At 42.7% G+C, this 15,312-nt stretch overlaps 2 protein-coding genes across 9 annotated transcripts in view; one reads left to right on the top strand and one right to left on the bottom strand.

Moving 5' to 3' along the window:
• slc15a4 (solute carrier family 15 member 4) overlaps nucleotides 1-10,630 on the bottom strand; it is a 228,407-nt gene extending 217,777 nt beyond the window's left edge. For 3 of the 5 annotated variants that reach the window (XM_043715793.1, XM_043715794.1, XM_043715792.1), the window contains exons 1-4: nucleotides 9,812-10,624; nucleotides 3,767-4,059; nucleotides 1,327-1,495; nucleotides 522-632 (exon numbers count right to left, since the gene is read on the bottom strand). In XM_043715793.1, coding sequence (XP_043571728.1) covers nucleotides 522-632; nucleotides 1,327-1,495; nucleotides 3,767-4,059; nucleotides 9,812-10,369 — 1,131 coding nt within the window. In that variant the 5' untranslated portion in view covers nucleotides 10,370-10,624. Of the gene's footprint in view, nucleotides 1-521; nucleotides 633-1,326; nucleotides 1,496-3,766; nucleotides 4,060-9,811 lie in introns of all 5 variants that reach the window. The other 2 variants (XM_043715789.1, XM_043715791.1) reach the window with 2 other exon arrangements.
• A 403-nt stretch (nucleotides 10,631-11,033) lies between these two features.
• The window catches only part of glt1d1 (glycosyltransferase 1 domain containing 1), a 98,025-nt gene continuing 93,746 nt past the window's right edge, over nucleotides 11,034-15,312 (top strand). For 2 of the 4 annotated variants that reach the window (XM_043715785.1, XM_043715786.1), the window contains exon 1: nucleotides 11,034-12,112. In XM_043715785.1, coding sequence (XP_043571720.1) covers nucleotides 12,045-12,112 — 68 coding nt within the window. In that variant the 5' untranslated portion in view covers nucleotides 11,034-12,044. The remainder of the gene's footprint in view (nucleotides 12,113-15,312) is intronic. The other 2 variants (XM_043715788.1, XM_043715787.1) reach the window with 1 other exon arrangement.

Raw genomic sequence — 15,312 nt, 5'->3', positions numbered from 1 at the left:
CTAGGATTTTTCCAATGGCTCGACCTTTCAGCCTTTTCCAGCCTAAATTATCCCTTATGAAAAGGTGATAACTAGACATCATTCAGGGTGATTACTGATACAATCACACATTCATTTCATGACACAGAAACAGCACAAATTCTTAAAAAAAATGAAAATCGATAGATCATGCATCAACTAACACAATGTCTTAGCATTGGCTCTTGCCCCTCTTCTTGAGCAGTACTAATCTTACATCAGAAACTAGCAACTTTCATTCTCCTCCATCTCTTCTGGTATCCTGGGCTTGATTTCTTAACACCCCAACGCATAGATGAATTTACTCTTTTGGTGGCCTTGCAAATACATGCCACACGAACGTGGACATCGAATGTTACTGCAACTCCATTGTATTACTACTGAAAACATCTATACAGAAAATGCTTTCTGACGCCGATTGTTGAATATTGAAATAGCGTGCATTCCAAAACGTGTATTCTTTCAAACAGCATTATAGAGAAATAGCTCTATTTGGATCTTACCATGTGATGATTACAGCTTACAAATGAATTGCTAGTATTGCTGCTATTATGGCTGTCGAAAAATGTTGGGATCCGTAGATGCAGACTCTGCAGAACATACGTAGTTTGCATCTATAAAACAAAGAAAACTTGAATATTCAGCTACTCCAAAAGAGTACTTTTTTTTTTAGTATTTAAGCAAAATATATAGAAGATTTCAATATGTAAGATGACTTACAACTGACACTCTTAGAATACTGCGTTCAATTCTCGTCTCACCGGTATAGGAAAGATGCTGTTAAATTTGAAAGGGTTCAAAAACAGGTTCACAAAGGACGCTGCCAGGATTGGAGGGTTAGAGAGAGATGCTGAATAGTCTGGCGTTTTTGCCTCCCATAGCATCGGAGGCTAAGGGCTGAGCTTTTAGAGGTTTATAAAAATCAAGGAGGATAGGGTGAATAGCCAAGGTCTTTTTCCTAGGGTGCGGGAGTCCAGAACTGGAGGGCAGAGGTTGAAGGTGAGCAGGGAAAGATTTAAAAGCGACCTAAGGGGCAATATTTTGATGCAGAAGGTGGTGCATGCATGGAAAGAGTTGCCAGAAGAAATTGTGGAGGTGCATACAACATTTAAAGGGCACCCAGATAGGCACAGAGATATGGGCCAAATGCTGGCAAATGGGACTAGATCAGTGTAGGATATATGGTCATCATGGAGGAGTTCGATCAAAAAGTCTGTTACCACGGCACGTATTCTGAATGTCTCCACAACATATAATGCAAACAATTCAACATTCTGTCTAGCGATACTGTGCAAAACTATATCCAACCTGAAAGTAAACTGTCCAGTAAGGAATAAGTGCCAGGAAAACTGGGATAATTTTGACAAAGGACTTCACATCTTCCACTTTGTTATCTTGAAATCGCCCACCATGGACAGTCTTGGCAAGATCCAGAAAGCCTGGCTGAATAGGTGGTGGGTAAATTCCATTGCTTTGACTGAAATAAAGAAACAATTACTTTTTCATTCATCTTACTTATGACAAAATAAAATGAATAAAACCTCCTCTCCATTCAGATTACATTAAAACTGGAGCAACCAAAGTTACTGCCAATACAAGTCATAACATTTCCAAGACTAAAATTCCTAAAAAGGTTCAGTATTAATACGTTAAAACAAGTGCCTTTTGATAACTGTTTAAGACCACAAGATGTACAAGTGTAATTAGGCCATTCAGTCTATCGAGTCTGCTTTGCCATTCAAACATGGCTTTCTCATCCCCATTTGCCAATCATCTCCCTGTAACTCTTGATCTCTTTTACTAATCAAGAACACATCTTTCCGTACTGAAAGAAGTGAATGGCATAGAGATTAACCATCCACAGTGGCTGAAGAAACTACTCCTCATCTCAGTTCTAAAAGTGCTATTCCTTCACTGAGACTGTTCCCCTGTCTCCTAGTCTCTCTTACTAGTGGAAATATCTTCTCCACATCTATCCTATTCAGGTGTCTCTGTATTCTCTAAGTTTCAATAATATACTCTTTTCTAAGTTCCATCAAACATAGACCCAGAATGCTCAACAGCTCCTCATATGATGAGCCCTTCAAGCCCAAGATCATTCGTGTAAACCTCCACTAGACTATCTTCAAGGACACTACATCCTTCCTTAAATACAGGGCCTAAAATTATTCAGTATTCCGAAGGCAGCCTAACCAGTTGCAGCTTCAGGAGTACATCCCAACTCTTTTGAAATGAATCCTAATATTGTATTTGCTTTTCTAAATGCCATCTGAACTTGCATGCTAAGGTTAAGAAAATCCTGAATTGTACTCCTAAGTTCATTTGCGCCTCAGATTTCCAAAGTCTTTCCCCATTTAGGAAATAGTCTTCCTACCAAATTGCATAACCTCACACTTTCCCATATTGCATGCCATCTGCCACTTCTTTGCCCACTCTCCTAGTCTATCCAAGTCCCTCTGTAGCCTTCCTGCTTCCTCAACTCTACTTGCCCCTCCACCTATCTTTGAGACATCTCCAAACTAAGCAATGTCCTTACTTTCTTTGTCCAGATTGTTAAAGTATAATGTGAATAGATTTGTGGTCCCAAAAAATAAGTATAGCAAATATGGTCATTCCAGCCTGCTTCACCATTCAATATGATCATGGCTGATCATCCAACTCAGATCCAGTCCCTGCTCTCTCCCCATATCCTTTTATCCATTTAGCTCTTAAAAACTTTCAACAGTTTAACCTCAACCATTTTCTATGGCAGTGTTCCACAGGCTCCCCACTCTAGGTAGAGAAATTTCTCCTTATTTCAGTCCTAAATGCTCCGTATCCATAGATTGTGATCCCTAATTCTGGTATCCCTAGTCATTAGGAGCACACTTCCTGCATTTACCTTGTCTAGTCCTGCTAAACCTTTAAAAGGTTGAGATCTCCACTCTTTCTAAATTCCAATGAAGATAGTCCTAGCCCATCTCTTCAGGCTGGTCCTGCCACCCCAAGAATCAGTCCACTATTTTGGTCGGTCTCTCCATAGCCAGAACATCCTTACTCAGAATGAGACCAAAACAGTACATAACACTCCAACTGCAGTAACACCAAGATCCTCTATAACTGCAGGAAAGACGACACCACATCTCCTGTACTCAAATTCTCTTGCTTAGAAATGAATACACCACCTACTGTCTTCACCATCTGATGCACCTGCATGCGTATCTTCAGTGACTAGTGTACAATATTACCAGATCTTGTTGCACCTCCTTCTAAAGCCATTCAGATAATAAATACACTTTTCTGTTCTTGCAACTAAAAGAGGATCATTTCACATTTATCCACATTATAATTCATGTGCCATGCGTTTATCCACACTCAACTTGGTTAAATCACCCTGAAGCACCTCCACATGCTCCTCACACTCACTCTCCCACCCAGCTTTGTGTTGTCTGGTTTAACAGCCTAAAATCCATACAATAAATATTGCCGTGTAATACTAAATTAATTGCATCTCTAAAAAAAGTTTTCCTTTTAAAATCTGAATAGTTGCAACAATGGAGGTATATACACAAGTTCCAGTTACTTTTATAAGTCTACACAAAACTATTGCTTCAGCAAGAAACACTTTCAAACTTTCTGCACTTACTAATATGTATAACAGGAAGGGGAAATTAAAATGTTCGATGTGCTAATGGCAACAAATCACCTAGCTAGATAGCATATCATCAAAACATTTTTTTAAAACTCACATTTATCATGCAACATTTACCTGGTAGTTTCTTCACTATTGGCTTTCCTTGAAAAGCAGGAATAAAAAAGAATCTTGAACAGGTCTGAGAAGGAACTGCCATCAGGTGGCTTTGAGATAAAGACTGATTTGCCACATACAAAGACCAGCAAAGAGATTCCCATACAAACTGTTGGGATAACGTATCCAAGAAGAAAACTACAATTTTGTTGAATATATGATATGCCGCCCAATGAGACAATAGCACCCAGATTAATCGACCAATAGAACCAGTTGAAAAAACGGCGTGTAGCTTCAGGACCTCTGTCTTTCACCTGTGCGAAACAAAATAAGCATTCAGTACCACTACATAAAAACTTCATTCGATCCATCAAGCAGTAGTCACCAGACACAAAATACATATAATGCATATACTATAAAATATTATACAAAATCAGAAAATGACTTTAAAAACCTTCATTCTTGAAATGTATCTTAAGGATTAATTGACAGTTTCTCACCTTTTACATTCTTAGGACAAGCGTTAAGCTATTAGCTGTAATTGATAATATTCTGTCAGGATTAGAGAATGGTGCAGGAAAAGGGCAGCAGGTCAGGGAGTATCCGAGGAGCAGGAAAAAAAAACCAAAGCTTTGGGTAAAAGCCCTTCCTGATGAAGGGCTTTTGTCTGAAATGTCGATTTTTCCTGTTCCTCAGATGCTGCCTGACCTGCTGTGCTTTTCCAGCACCACCCTAATCTTGACTCTAATCTCCAGCACCTGCAGTACCCACTTTCACCTAGTTGATTATATTCTCACTTCAGGGAGAGAAGGGCATGTGTTTGACCAATGTCATAGAAATAAGCATACAATCTAGCCTCACACCTCAGTGCAGTATTGATGAAGTGCTGCACTGTTGCAATTGGCATCTTTCTGATGAGACTTTAAATCAAAGCCTCATTGGTCTTCTCAGGTGGATGTAATAGAACCTGCAGCTCCATTCAAACAGCAATGGAATTCTTTAATTTCACAAATCATTTTTGCCTTTGGACAAACTAGTCCGAAAATGCCAATCTCACCGGATTTTGGATGCTAATGCAGAGGGTAATGTAAATGCTGATTTAAAATATACTGTTACTTCACAATCTTTCGCATTACAATGTCTTTATGAAAGAATAGAGAAGACCAAGACAAAATATTCATCAAGAACTACGTCAACAACAATATAACCGCCATCACACTGATTACCCTTTTGATCTCTAAACAAGCTAACTTCTTTGTAGGGTTAGCCTTTAAGCAAATTCAGACAAGATTTGCATTGGTATAGCACTATTCATAGGCTCATGACATCTCAAAATATCTTAGACCCTATGATGGGTAAGGTAGAAAGTGAGGACATGGGAGACCCTATCACTGTTCTGAGGGAGCGGAAGAAGTGAGGGCAGAGGCAGAGATGTATCCACAATGTTTGAGGGCTTTGTAAGCCATCTCAGAATCTTCTCTTCCTTTCCTTGACTACATTGTTTGCATTCCACCAATATCCATTGAAAATTCATCACCTTTCACAGTTAGCTCAAGTATATTATCTCACATCCTGATTCCTTCAGGACTCAATTGCTTTGTTTATCTGTGTAAGTCATGTATTCCAGTAATGCCATCCTATACTGGAGGTACTTCTGACATGTTCTTTTTGCTCAAACTAAAGATTACTTCCCATCGTGACTGCCAGCCCTCAACCACGGCCAACACAACTCTCGCACATCAGTCCTTACTCCCTTCCTCTCCCTCCAGAAATGAAAAGATTTCCCTTGACCTCATTTTACACCCAGCTATAACAAATTCAAAGTGTCGTTCTAAGTACCACTGCTCGCTCAGTTGACAGAATGGCTGGTTAGTGAAGCTACAGCATGGATTTAATTCCAACATCAGCTAAGACTGCCATCAAGGACTTTCCATATCAACCTCTCCCATGAGGCATGATAACGACCAGCTCTCTCTGTCTGTGATGAGAGCAGCCCTACAATCTGGCAAGACTGTGGTGACTTTACCATGACAAACTCTCTCTCTCCTTTACCATTATCACCACCTTCCTATTTTATTCTGGGCATTTAACCTATTCCACTTGCTCCTCCTTTCATCTAAGCAAAGAAAAAGTTCCACAATTTTCCAGCTACTTTCAGTTCCAAACGAGACTTGAAACTAACTCAATTGCTGTCTCCACCAATATTACTAGACCTGATTATCCCCAGCACTTTCAGATTTTATTTCATATTTCTAGCATCACTGTAATTCACTTTTGAGTATTAGCACCCTAGTAAATCTTCTCTGCATCCTCTCCAATGCAATTACACATATTGCATAATGTGGAGTGACCAGGAGGGCATGCAGAACACCAGTTGAGGCCTAACTAGCATTTTATACTGCTCCAGCATAGAATACAAAATTTGGGATGTTATGTTTTGGTTAATAAAGGCAAGTATTCCATATGCCTTTATAACCACCTCACCAAATCTGCTACTTTCAAAAATCTGTGGACATGCATAAAAAGGTCCTTCAGATTCAGTACTTTCCAGAGTCCTATCATTCATGCTGTAATCTCTTGCCCTGTTAGACCACCCAAAATTGCATCATTTCACACTTGGATGTAGGTTTGCTCACAGAGCTGGAAGGTTCATTTTCAGACGTTTCATCACCATACTAGGTAACATCTTCAGTGAGCATCTGGATGAAGTACTACTGGTGTTTCCTGCTTTTTATTTATAGGTTTAGGTTTCCTTGGGTTGGTGATGTCATTACCGGTGGTGACATGATTTCCTAAGGTGATGTCATTTCCTGTTCTTTTCTCAGGGGGTGGTAGATGGGATCCAAGTCAATGTGTTTGTTGATAGAGTTCCGGCTAGAATGTCATGGCGAGGAAACCTCTGAAAATGAACCTTCCAGCTCAGCAAGCAAACCTACATTTGAGCTACAAATCTTCTCAAAACTCACTGTCATTTCACACTTCTCCAGACTGAAGGATCTGTTTCCGTGCTGCATGACTATGAATTCCATTGGCCAATCCTCTGCCCAGCTGACCAGACCACAATACCTTGATGTAGATTTTCAGCTTTCTTCACTATTTACCATCCCACCAATTCTCACATTAAATCGGGAAAGCTCTTAATTATACCCCTCGTACTTAGGTCCAAATTGTGAATGCACATAAACAGCAAAGACCCCAACAGCAATCCCTGTGAAACCCCACTCGAAACAGACTTCCAGTCCCAGAAACATCCTTCAGCCATCACCCTCTGTTTCCTTCCTCTCATCCAATTTTGGATCCACATGTCATTGGATAGGTTTTTACTTTCTTGACCAGTCTGCCATTACAGACCTTTTCAAAAAGGCAAGCTAAAGTGCACATGGACCACTTCAAACGTATTATCCTCAACACTCTTGGTTACATCCCCAAAACAATTCAAGCAAGTTTGTTAAATAGACAATTAACTAATCCATGGTAAGGTCCTAGGGAGTGTTGCTGAACAGAGACTTTGGAGTGCAGGTTCATACCTCCTTGAAAGTGGAGTCGCAGCGAGATAGAATAGTGAAGGCGGCATTTGGTATGCTTTCCTTTATTGGTCAGAGTACAGGAGTTGGGAGGTCATGTTGCGGCCGTACAGGACATTTGTTAGGCCACTGTTGGAATATTGTGTGCAATTCTGGTCTCCTTCCTATTGGAAAGATGTTGTAAATCTTTTCTGAACCTTTCAAGTTTCACAAGGATGTTGCCAGGGTTGGAGTATTTCAGCTATAGGGAGAGGCTGAATAGGGTAGGGCTTTTTTTCCCTGGAGCGTCACAGGCTGAGGGGTGACCTTATAGAGGTTTAAGGTCATGAGGGGCATGGGGTGGGGGAGTCCAGAACCAGAGGGCATAGGTTTAGGGTGAGAGGGGAAAGATATGAAAGAGACCTAAAGGGCAACATTTTCCATGTAGAGGGTGGTATGTGTATGGAATGAGCTGCCAGAGGAAGTGGTGGAGGCTAATACAATTGCAACATTTAAAAGGCATCTGGATGGGTATATGAATAGGAAGGGTTTGGAGGGATATGGGTCGGAGGCTAGCAGATGGGACGAGATTGGATTGGGATAGCTGGTGGGCCTGAACAAGTTGGACCGAAGGGTCTGTTTCCACGCTGTATGACTCCAAATACTCTGGACTAACTCATGTCTCTCCAACTGCCAAAATACTCTCTTATTTGAATTCTTTCCACTAACTTCCCCATCACCAAAGGTTCAACTGACTGGCCTGTAATTTCCTGGTCTACCCATTGTCCCATTGTTTAAAAAAAGGAGCAATGTTACCAAAGCTCTGGCACCTCACAGATGGCCAGAGAGAATTTAAAAACTACTGCCAGGGCTGCTGATATCTTTTCTCTTGCCTCCCTGAACAACCTAGGATATACCATATTTACAGCTGCAGATTTATCCATGTTTAAGGCTGCTTATTCGATTAGTAATTCCATCTTTCTATTGCATTACTCACTATATGACATCAGGAGTAATCCAGAGATTACAACCTCTGGAGCTCTCCTTGCCCATTTACTTGTTAACCACCTAAAGTTTACTTAAAGAACCTTATTTCTCTTTCTTCCAATGTCATTGGCCCTAAAATGGATCACTACTACTGGCTGACCATACTCCCTTACAGAATGCCCTGCAGCCACTTGTGACATTTTGTGACGAAGTGTCGAACCTACATATTACAACCGTGCTTTTGTTCATTCGAAACACATTACATAATTTTCTTCTTTTGACTAAAGGAGTCGGTCTTACTCACTGCAAGCAAAGAATTCAGAACACATGACAACCAAGTTGAGCATGTGACAATCATAAGATCAGTACATTCCAACAGCTAGAAAGTACTTTCTTCCCAAGATACATGCTTTAATACTACTGGAAATTATATAAAGCTTTAAAGATAGTTACAGCAACCAAAAAGGCAAATTAGGAAAAGGCAAGCCTGAAAAACAAATCACAGGTTTCCTATTAAAACCTTATTTAGTTGTTTTCCTTTAAAATAAATTTGTGAATTCAAAATTAGATTAAAAAGTTATTTGAAGTTTAAATTTCCATATCAGCCTGAAGAAATTATTCCGGTTTTACAAAGTAAACAGTACAGCCTATTAAGTACAGTACTTCAGATTATAAGTAACATGTTAATTGAAAGCCAATTGCAAGGGCTTGTTAGTGAGAAGAAGTCTTCACAAAGGAAAAAAAAAGTGTGCTCATATATATCACATTTCCTGGCAAAATATTTTTTTTTCCCTGGCTGACTCCAAACAAGCCAATTGTCTTAACTAAAAAATTGCAGATGCTGTAAATCTGAGACAAAACAAAAATTGGAAAATCTCAGCATATCTGTTGATTTTGCTGAAGTCAAAACATCAAACACATTTCATGAAATTATATTCTTTCCCTCAAAAAAAAGGCATTCTCATAAGCTAACTTGTAAAGTCAACAAGTTTTAATTGAAGTCATATTAATTCAACAATTTGCAGCCATGTTGTTATTTTAATCATCTAACCAAATTGTTACGTAAGTTACCATATTACTTGCACAAAGTAGTACATTCCATAACATCATGGAATTTGGGAGGCTTTAAATGGATTTAACCGAAAAGTAGCAATGATTTGGTTGCAAGTGCCCTCTAGGCAAAAGAGGCACTTCCCTATTTTGAGAGAAAATGCTGGAAAATCTCAGCAGGTCTGGCAGCATCTGTAAGGACAGAAAAGAGCTGATGTTTCCAGTCTAACTGACCCTTTGTCAAAGCTTTGACAAAGGGTCAGCTAGACTCGAAACGTCAGCTGTTTTCTCTCCTTACAGATGCTGCCAGACCTGCTGAGATTTTCCAGCATTTTTTCTTTTGGTTTCAGATTCCAGCATCCGCAGTAATTTGCTTTTATCACTTCCCTATTTTGTTCGAAAATGGGCCATATTTCACATTTTAAAAAAAGTTACAATGCGAACAGTGGGAATGAAAAATGCGCCGATCGTGGCATCGTGCGCAGCTTCGCAGTTTTCGGAAATAACTAGAAAAAGAATGCTCTACCTGATCAGCACCAAAAGGAGTGATATTCGCTTTCACAGATCCTACACCAAGGGCGACAAGCACCAGTCCCGAATAGATGGCCGGTGTGCAATAACTATTTCTGCCAAGTGAGCAAGCACGGGAGCTGTTGTGGAAACACTGGGGGTCCACAATAGGATAGAACTCCAGCTCTCCACAGAGGCGGCGGCGAGTCCGATCCCACGCAATGAAGGGGAAAAGCATCATTCCGACCAGATAGAGGATCATACTCAGGAGGATGGTGGGGAACCTGCCCAAACAGGCGTCGGCCAGCCAACCCCCGAAGGGAGAGATGAAGTAAGTGATGCCCATGAAAAGCAGCAGAGTCTGACCCGACTGCGGTCCCAGCCAATCGTACGGCTCGCTGTTGAGGAAAAGCACGAGGCCGCAGGTGATGCCGTAAAACGCCACCCTTTCCAGGGACTCGGTGACCAAGACGGCGGCGCAGGCCAGCCGCCGGCCCTGGAAGGCAGAAGCGGCCGGCGTGAAGCGGCTGTCCGGCAGCAGGGGAGTCCTCTCGTCAACCTGGGGACTCGCCATGGCTCCGATAAAACTTGGCTGCTCTTAACTCCGGACCCGTCAGACGGCTTCAGGTCGCTCGCTCGCCGATCACGGGTCTCTGAGGAAAACACAGCGTCATGATAAACAAAACCCCGCTCCAACACACAGCCTGCCCATAGGCCACTGAGGGGGTAATAGGCCTGGGGTCATGACCTCTCCACTCAGCAACCGTAACCGCGGTAACCACCCATGGGCTGCATCCATTGGTCAGAAACACAACCACGTCCGTCGGTTGAAACGTCTATACCATTCCCATTGGCTAACTCTTCCACTTTATAAGATTCCCATTGGTCGAAAACAGTTTCCCTCTACCTATTGGCTAACCGTCCCACAGATCCTGCTTTCTATTGGTCAAAGACATCGGCCCTTTGCGATTGGATAATACACCATTCATACCCTATTGGTCAGAAACCATTGCACTGCATCCACGTGATGAAGGAGCTGCGCTCTGATAGCTAGTGTCTCCAAATAAACCTGTGGGACTGTAATTTGGAGATACCGGTGTTGGACTGGAGTGTACAAAGTTAAAAAAATCACACAACACCAGGTTATAGCCCAACAGCTCGTGCTTCCAATTAAACCTGTTGGACTATAACCTGGTGTTGTATGATTTTTCACTTTGTACACCCCAGTCCAACACCGGCATCTCCGAATCATGACTGTATCCTTTATAATCATAGGATCCCTACAGTAGTGAAATTTCGGACCGTCGACTGCACCGACCTCCGAAGAGCATCCCAATCCCATTTAAAATGGCTAACCCTGTCCCTGGACATTACGTTGCACGGCCAATCGGCCCTAACCTGCACAGCTTTGGACTGAGGGAGGAAACCTCCGCGGACATGGTGAGAACTTGCGAACTCCACAATCAGCCCAGGCTGAGAACTGAACCCAGGCCCGCGGCGCTCTGAGGTAGCAATGCTAACCATACAGCCCACAGGACCGCCCGTTAAAGAAAAATATTAAAACAAGAGAAGTGCAGATCTGAAACCGATAAAATCAGAAAGTACTGGAGAAACTCAGCAGATCCACAAAAAATGCGAGGAGAGAGCTAACATTGAGTCTGCTCCAGGACTGTACCCATTGGCTAATACACCCACAGCCTATTGGTCAGAAATCGAACGCCCCTTTCCCATTGGCTACTAGGAACAAAGGACGCTATTTTCCATTGGTCAGAAACGAGAGCTCCTCTCTATTGGGCCAAACTCCAACCCGGTCTGCGTTCATTGGTTAATACGGTGATGGGCGGGACAGACCAATCAAGATGTAGATGATGGGCCGCGATTGGACAGCTGGGTTGCCGATCACAGTTCGGGTACCGCCCCGCGGCTGTTATTTATTTATTGAATTAATTATTAATGTTTTGTGTTGGATTCCCCTCGGCGTCTCGGTCATCGCCGTGAATGGAAGCTCGCTATTGATTAGCCCGCCATGTTGCGGGGTAGCTGTCAGGTCGGTGTTTGGTGTCAGGTTTCCCCGCCTTCAGTTGGACAGCTGCCCGGCTTTGGGGCTGGTTCGTGGGAGGGGGCTGGGCCCTGGCCTCGGCCTCGGCCGCCGCTGGATGTGTCACCGAGCACCAAGTGGTCGGTCCGGGTGGGTTTGTTAATTTGCCCCACCCCCTCACCCCCTGCGTGCCTTCAGTCAGCAGCTCGGGATGAAGTTGCTCTTTCTCGCCCCCCTCAGTCTCCCGACTGGGAACAGGACGACAGCTCAAAGAATAAGGTGAGGCTCAGCGATGGCCCGAGTCCCCCCATCCCGCCAGGCAGCACACCGTGTCCGGCCTCAGCCCTTCTCACACAATGTTGACTGGTCTCCACAGAGTTCATCTAGCTTTGCGTTAGCTGTAATTTAATATTGAGGTACCTCTGAACATCCGACAGCATGTGGGAAATGTAGGAGAGTACTGATAAAATTTCCCTCCAATTGACTGGAGAATAAGGCAACTTTTTTTTGGTATTGTTGTGAGTAATTGCATTGGTATCGTGACTGTAGCTGAAAAATGCTGCTTCCTAATGTCTGCACATTTCATCTGTGTGAATTCACATCCATAACCACCCACATGTCATGACCTGTGCCCCCTTTAGAGGATTGTGAAGGTGCCCGTGTTGGACAAAGTTGAAAATCACACAACACCAGGTTACAGTCCAACAGGTTTAATTGGATGTACAAGCTTTTAGAGCGCTGCTCCTTTGTTAGGTAACTAGTGGAGTAGGATCGTAGGTCACAGAATGTGTAGTAAAAGATCAAAGTGTCATACAACTAATGCAATGTATTGAACAAACCTAGATTGCTGTTAAGTTTTTAATCACATGGGTTGCAGGTTTCGATTCATTAATATGTAAATCCCAGATAGCTGAAGATGATGAAGGATGCCTTTGTAAGAACAGGATACAACGCTCAAATCATCGATTGCCAGTTCTGACATGCCACAGCGAGAAACTGCGATGACCTCCTCAGGAGGCAGACATGGGGATATGATCGATAGGGTACACTTTGTTGTCTAGTACTTCTTGGGAGTGGAGAAACTACACCATGTTCTTTGGAGCCTGGAACACATTGTCAATGAGGATGAGCACCTCGACAAGATCTTCTTTATGCTTCCATTCTCGCATTTAAACAACCGCCAAAGCTTAAACTGACCATTGTTCACAGCAAACTGCCCAACTTTCAGGACAACATCAACCATACAACCTTGTCACGGCAACCACTGCAAGACATGGCAGAATGTCGACCTATGATGCTGCCATTACACATGGGAACAACAGTTACCACATGTGCAGCAGGTACTCATGTGACTCAGCCAACGTAATTTATTTCATACGCTGCATGTAAGGATGCCCCAAGGCACAGTACATTGACGGGACCAAGCAGACGCTACGATAACTAATGAATGGACACCACGCCATAGTCACGACATGGATGTTCTCTCCCAGGCGGAGCACTTCAGCGGTCAAGGATATTTGGCCTCGGATCTTCAGGTGACTGTCCTCCAAAGCGGACTTCAGGATATGCAACAACGCACAGTCACCAAGCAGAGGCTATTAACCAAGTTTGGTACCCATGAGAATGGCCTCAACCAGGATCTTGGAACCATGTCACGCTACAGGTGACCCCGCTATACTATATGCAAACGTACACACACACTTACACACGATCACACACACACAGACCCCCTCTCACATGCATGCTCTCTCTCAGACACACACTACATTCACGCGCACACCCTGTCATAGGCATATATGCTGTCACACTCACTCTCAAGTGTGCACACTCAAACTACTCTTCCATATTTGCAGATACATTACTTTTTTTCAAAAGGCACACAATCTGTCTAAGGAGCCTTGGTGAATTTCTGAGGTGCTGTTTGTAGATGGTGCACACTGCCCTTGAATGCTGGTATGAAAAATGGAGATTTTTGTGGGCATGGTGCCACTTGAGCAGGATGCATTGTCTTAGATGCTTTCAGTCATCTTGAGTGTTGTTGGAGCTGCACACATCCGTGCAATGGAGTACTCCACCACAACCCTTGAGGTGGTTTTAATAAATCTGTATGCAGTCAGTCTACGTGATATTTTATAAATTCTTACTTTGGAAATAGAACCGATCTGACTCAAGGTTGGAATACAGACAGACTAACCTCATAGCTTTAATACATTGTGTGAGCTGAAATGTCACCTTTTTTGTTATAAAACATTAAGTTATCTCAGGAATGTGACTCAAAGAAGTTCTGGGATTTAAATAGAATGGGTTGCAGTTTTTGATGCATTAATAAGTGATTAAAGACTTAATAGCAATTTAGGTTTGTCCAATTAGGCAAGAACTTTTGAAAGCTGATTGGAAGCAGATGGTCGCAGGTAAAGGGACGGCTGGAAAATGGGAAGCCTTCAGAAGTCAGATAACAAGAATCCAGAGAAAGTATATTCCTGTCAGGGTGAAAGGGAAGGCTGGTAGATACAGGGAATGTTGGATGACTAAAGACATTGAGGGTTTGGTTAAGAAAAAGAAGGAAGCATATGTCAGGTATAGACAGGAGAGATCGAGTGAATCCTGAGAAAAGTATAAAGGAAGAAGGAGTATACTTAAGAGGGAAATCAGGAAGTCAAAAAGGGGACATGGGATAGCTTTGGCAAATTAGAATTAAGGAAAATCCAAAGGGTTTTTACAAATATATTAAGGGCAAAAGGGTAACTAGGGAGAGAATAGATCAGCAAGGATCAGCAAAGATCAGCAAGGCAGCCTTTGTGTGGAGCCACAGAAAATGGGGGAGATACTAAGTGAATATTTTGCATCAGTATTTACTGTGGAAAAGGATATGGAAGATATAGACTGTAGGGAAGTAGATGGTGACATCTTGCAAAATGTCCAGATTACAGAGGAGGAAGTGCTGGATGTCTTGAAATGGTTAAAGGTCGATAAATCCCCAGGATCTGATCAGGTGTACCCAAGAACTCTGTGGGAAGCTAGAGAAGTGATTGCTAGGCCTCTTGCTGAAATATTTGTATCATCGATAGTCACAGGTGAGGTGCCAGAAGACTGGAGGTTGGCAAACGTGGTGCCACTTTTTAAGAAGGGCAGTAAAGACAAGCCAGTGAGCCTGACCTCCGTGGTGGTCAAGTTGTTGGAGGGAATCCTGAGGGACAGGATTTACATGTATTTGGAAAGGCAAGGACTGATTCGGGATAGTCAACATGGCTTTGTGCGTGGGAAATCATGTCTCACAAACTTGATTGAGGTTTTGAAGAAGTATCAAAGAAGATTGATGAGGGCAGAGCAGTAGATATGATCTATATGGACTTCAGTAAGGCCTTCGACAAGGTTCCCCATGGGAGACTGATTAGCAAGGTTAGATCTCATGGAATACAAGGAGAACAAGCCATTTGGATGCAGAACTGGCTCAAAGGTAGAAGACAGAGGGTGGTGGT

This window comes from Chiloscyllium plagiosum, chromosome 25 (assembly GCF_004010195.1).
Source record: "Chiloscyllium plagiosum isolate BGI_BamShark_2017 chromosome 25, ASM401019v2, whole genome shotgun sequence".
NCBI lineage: Eukaryota > Metazoa > Chordata > Chondrichthyes > Orectolobiformes > Hemiscylliidae > Chiloscyllium > Chiloscyllium plagiosum.
Note: the sequence above shows the minus strand (reverse complement) of the source record. Positions and strands in the feature narration are given on the sequence as shown.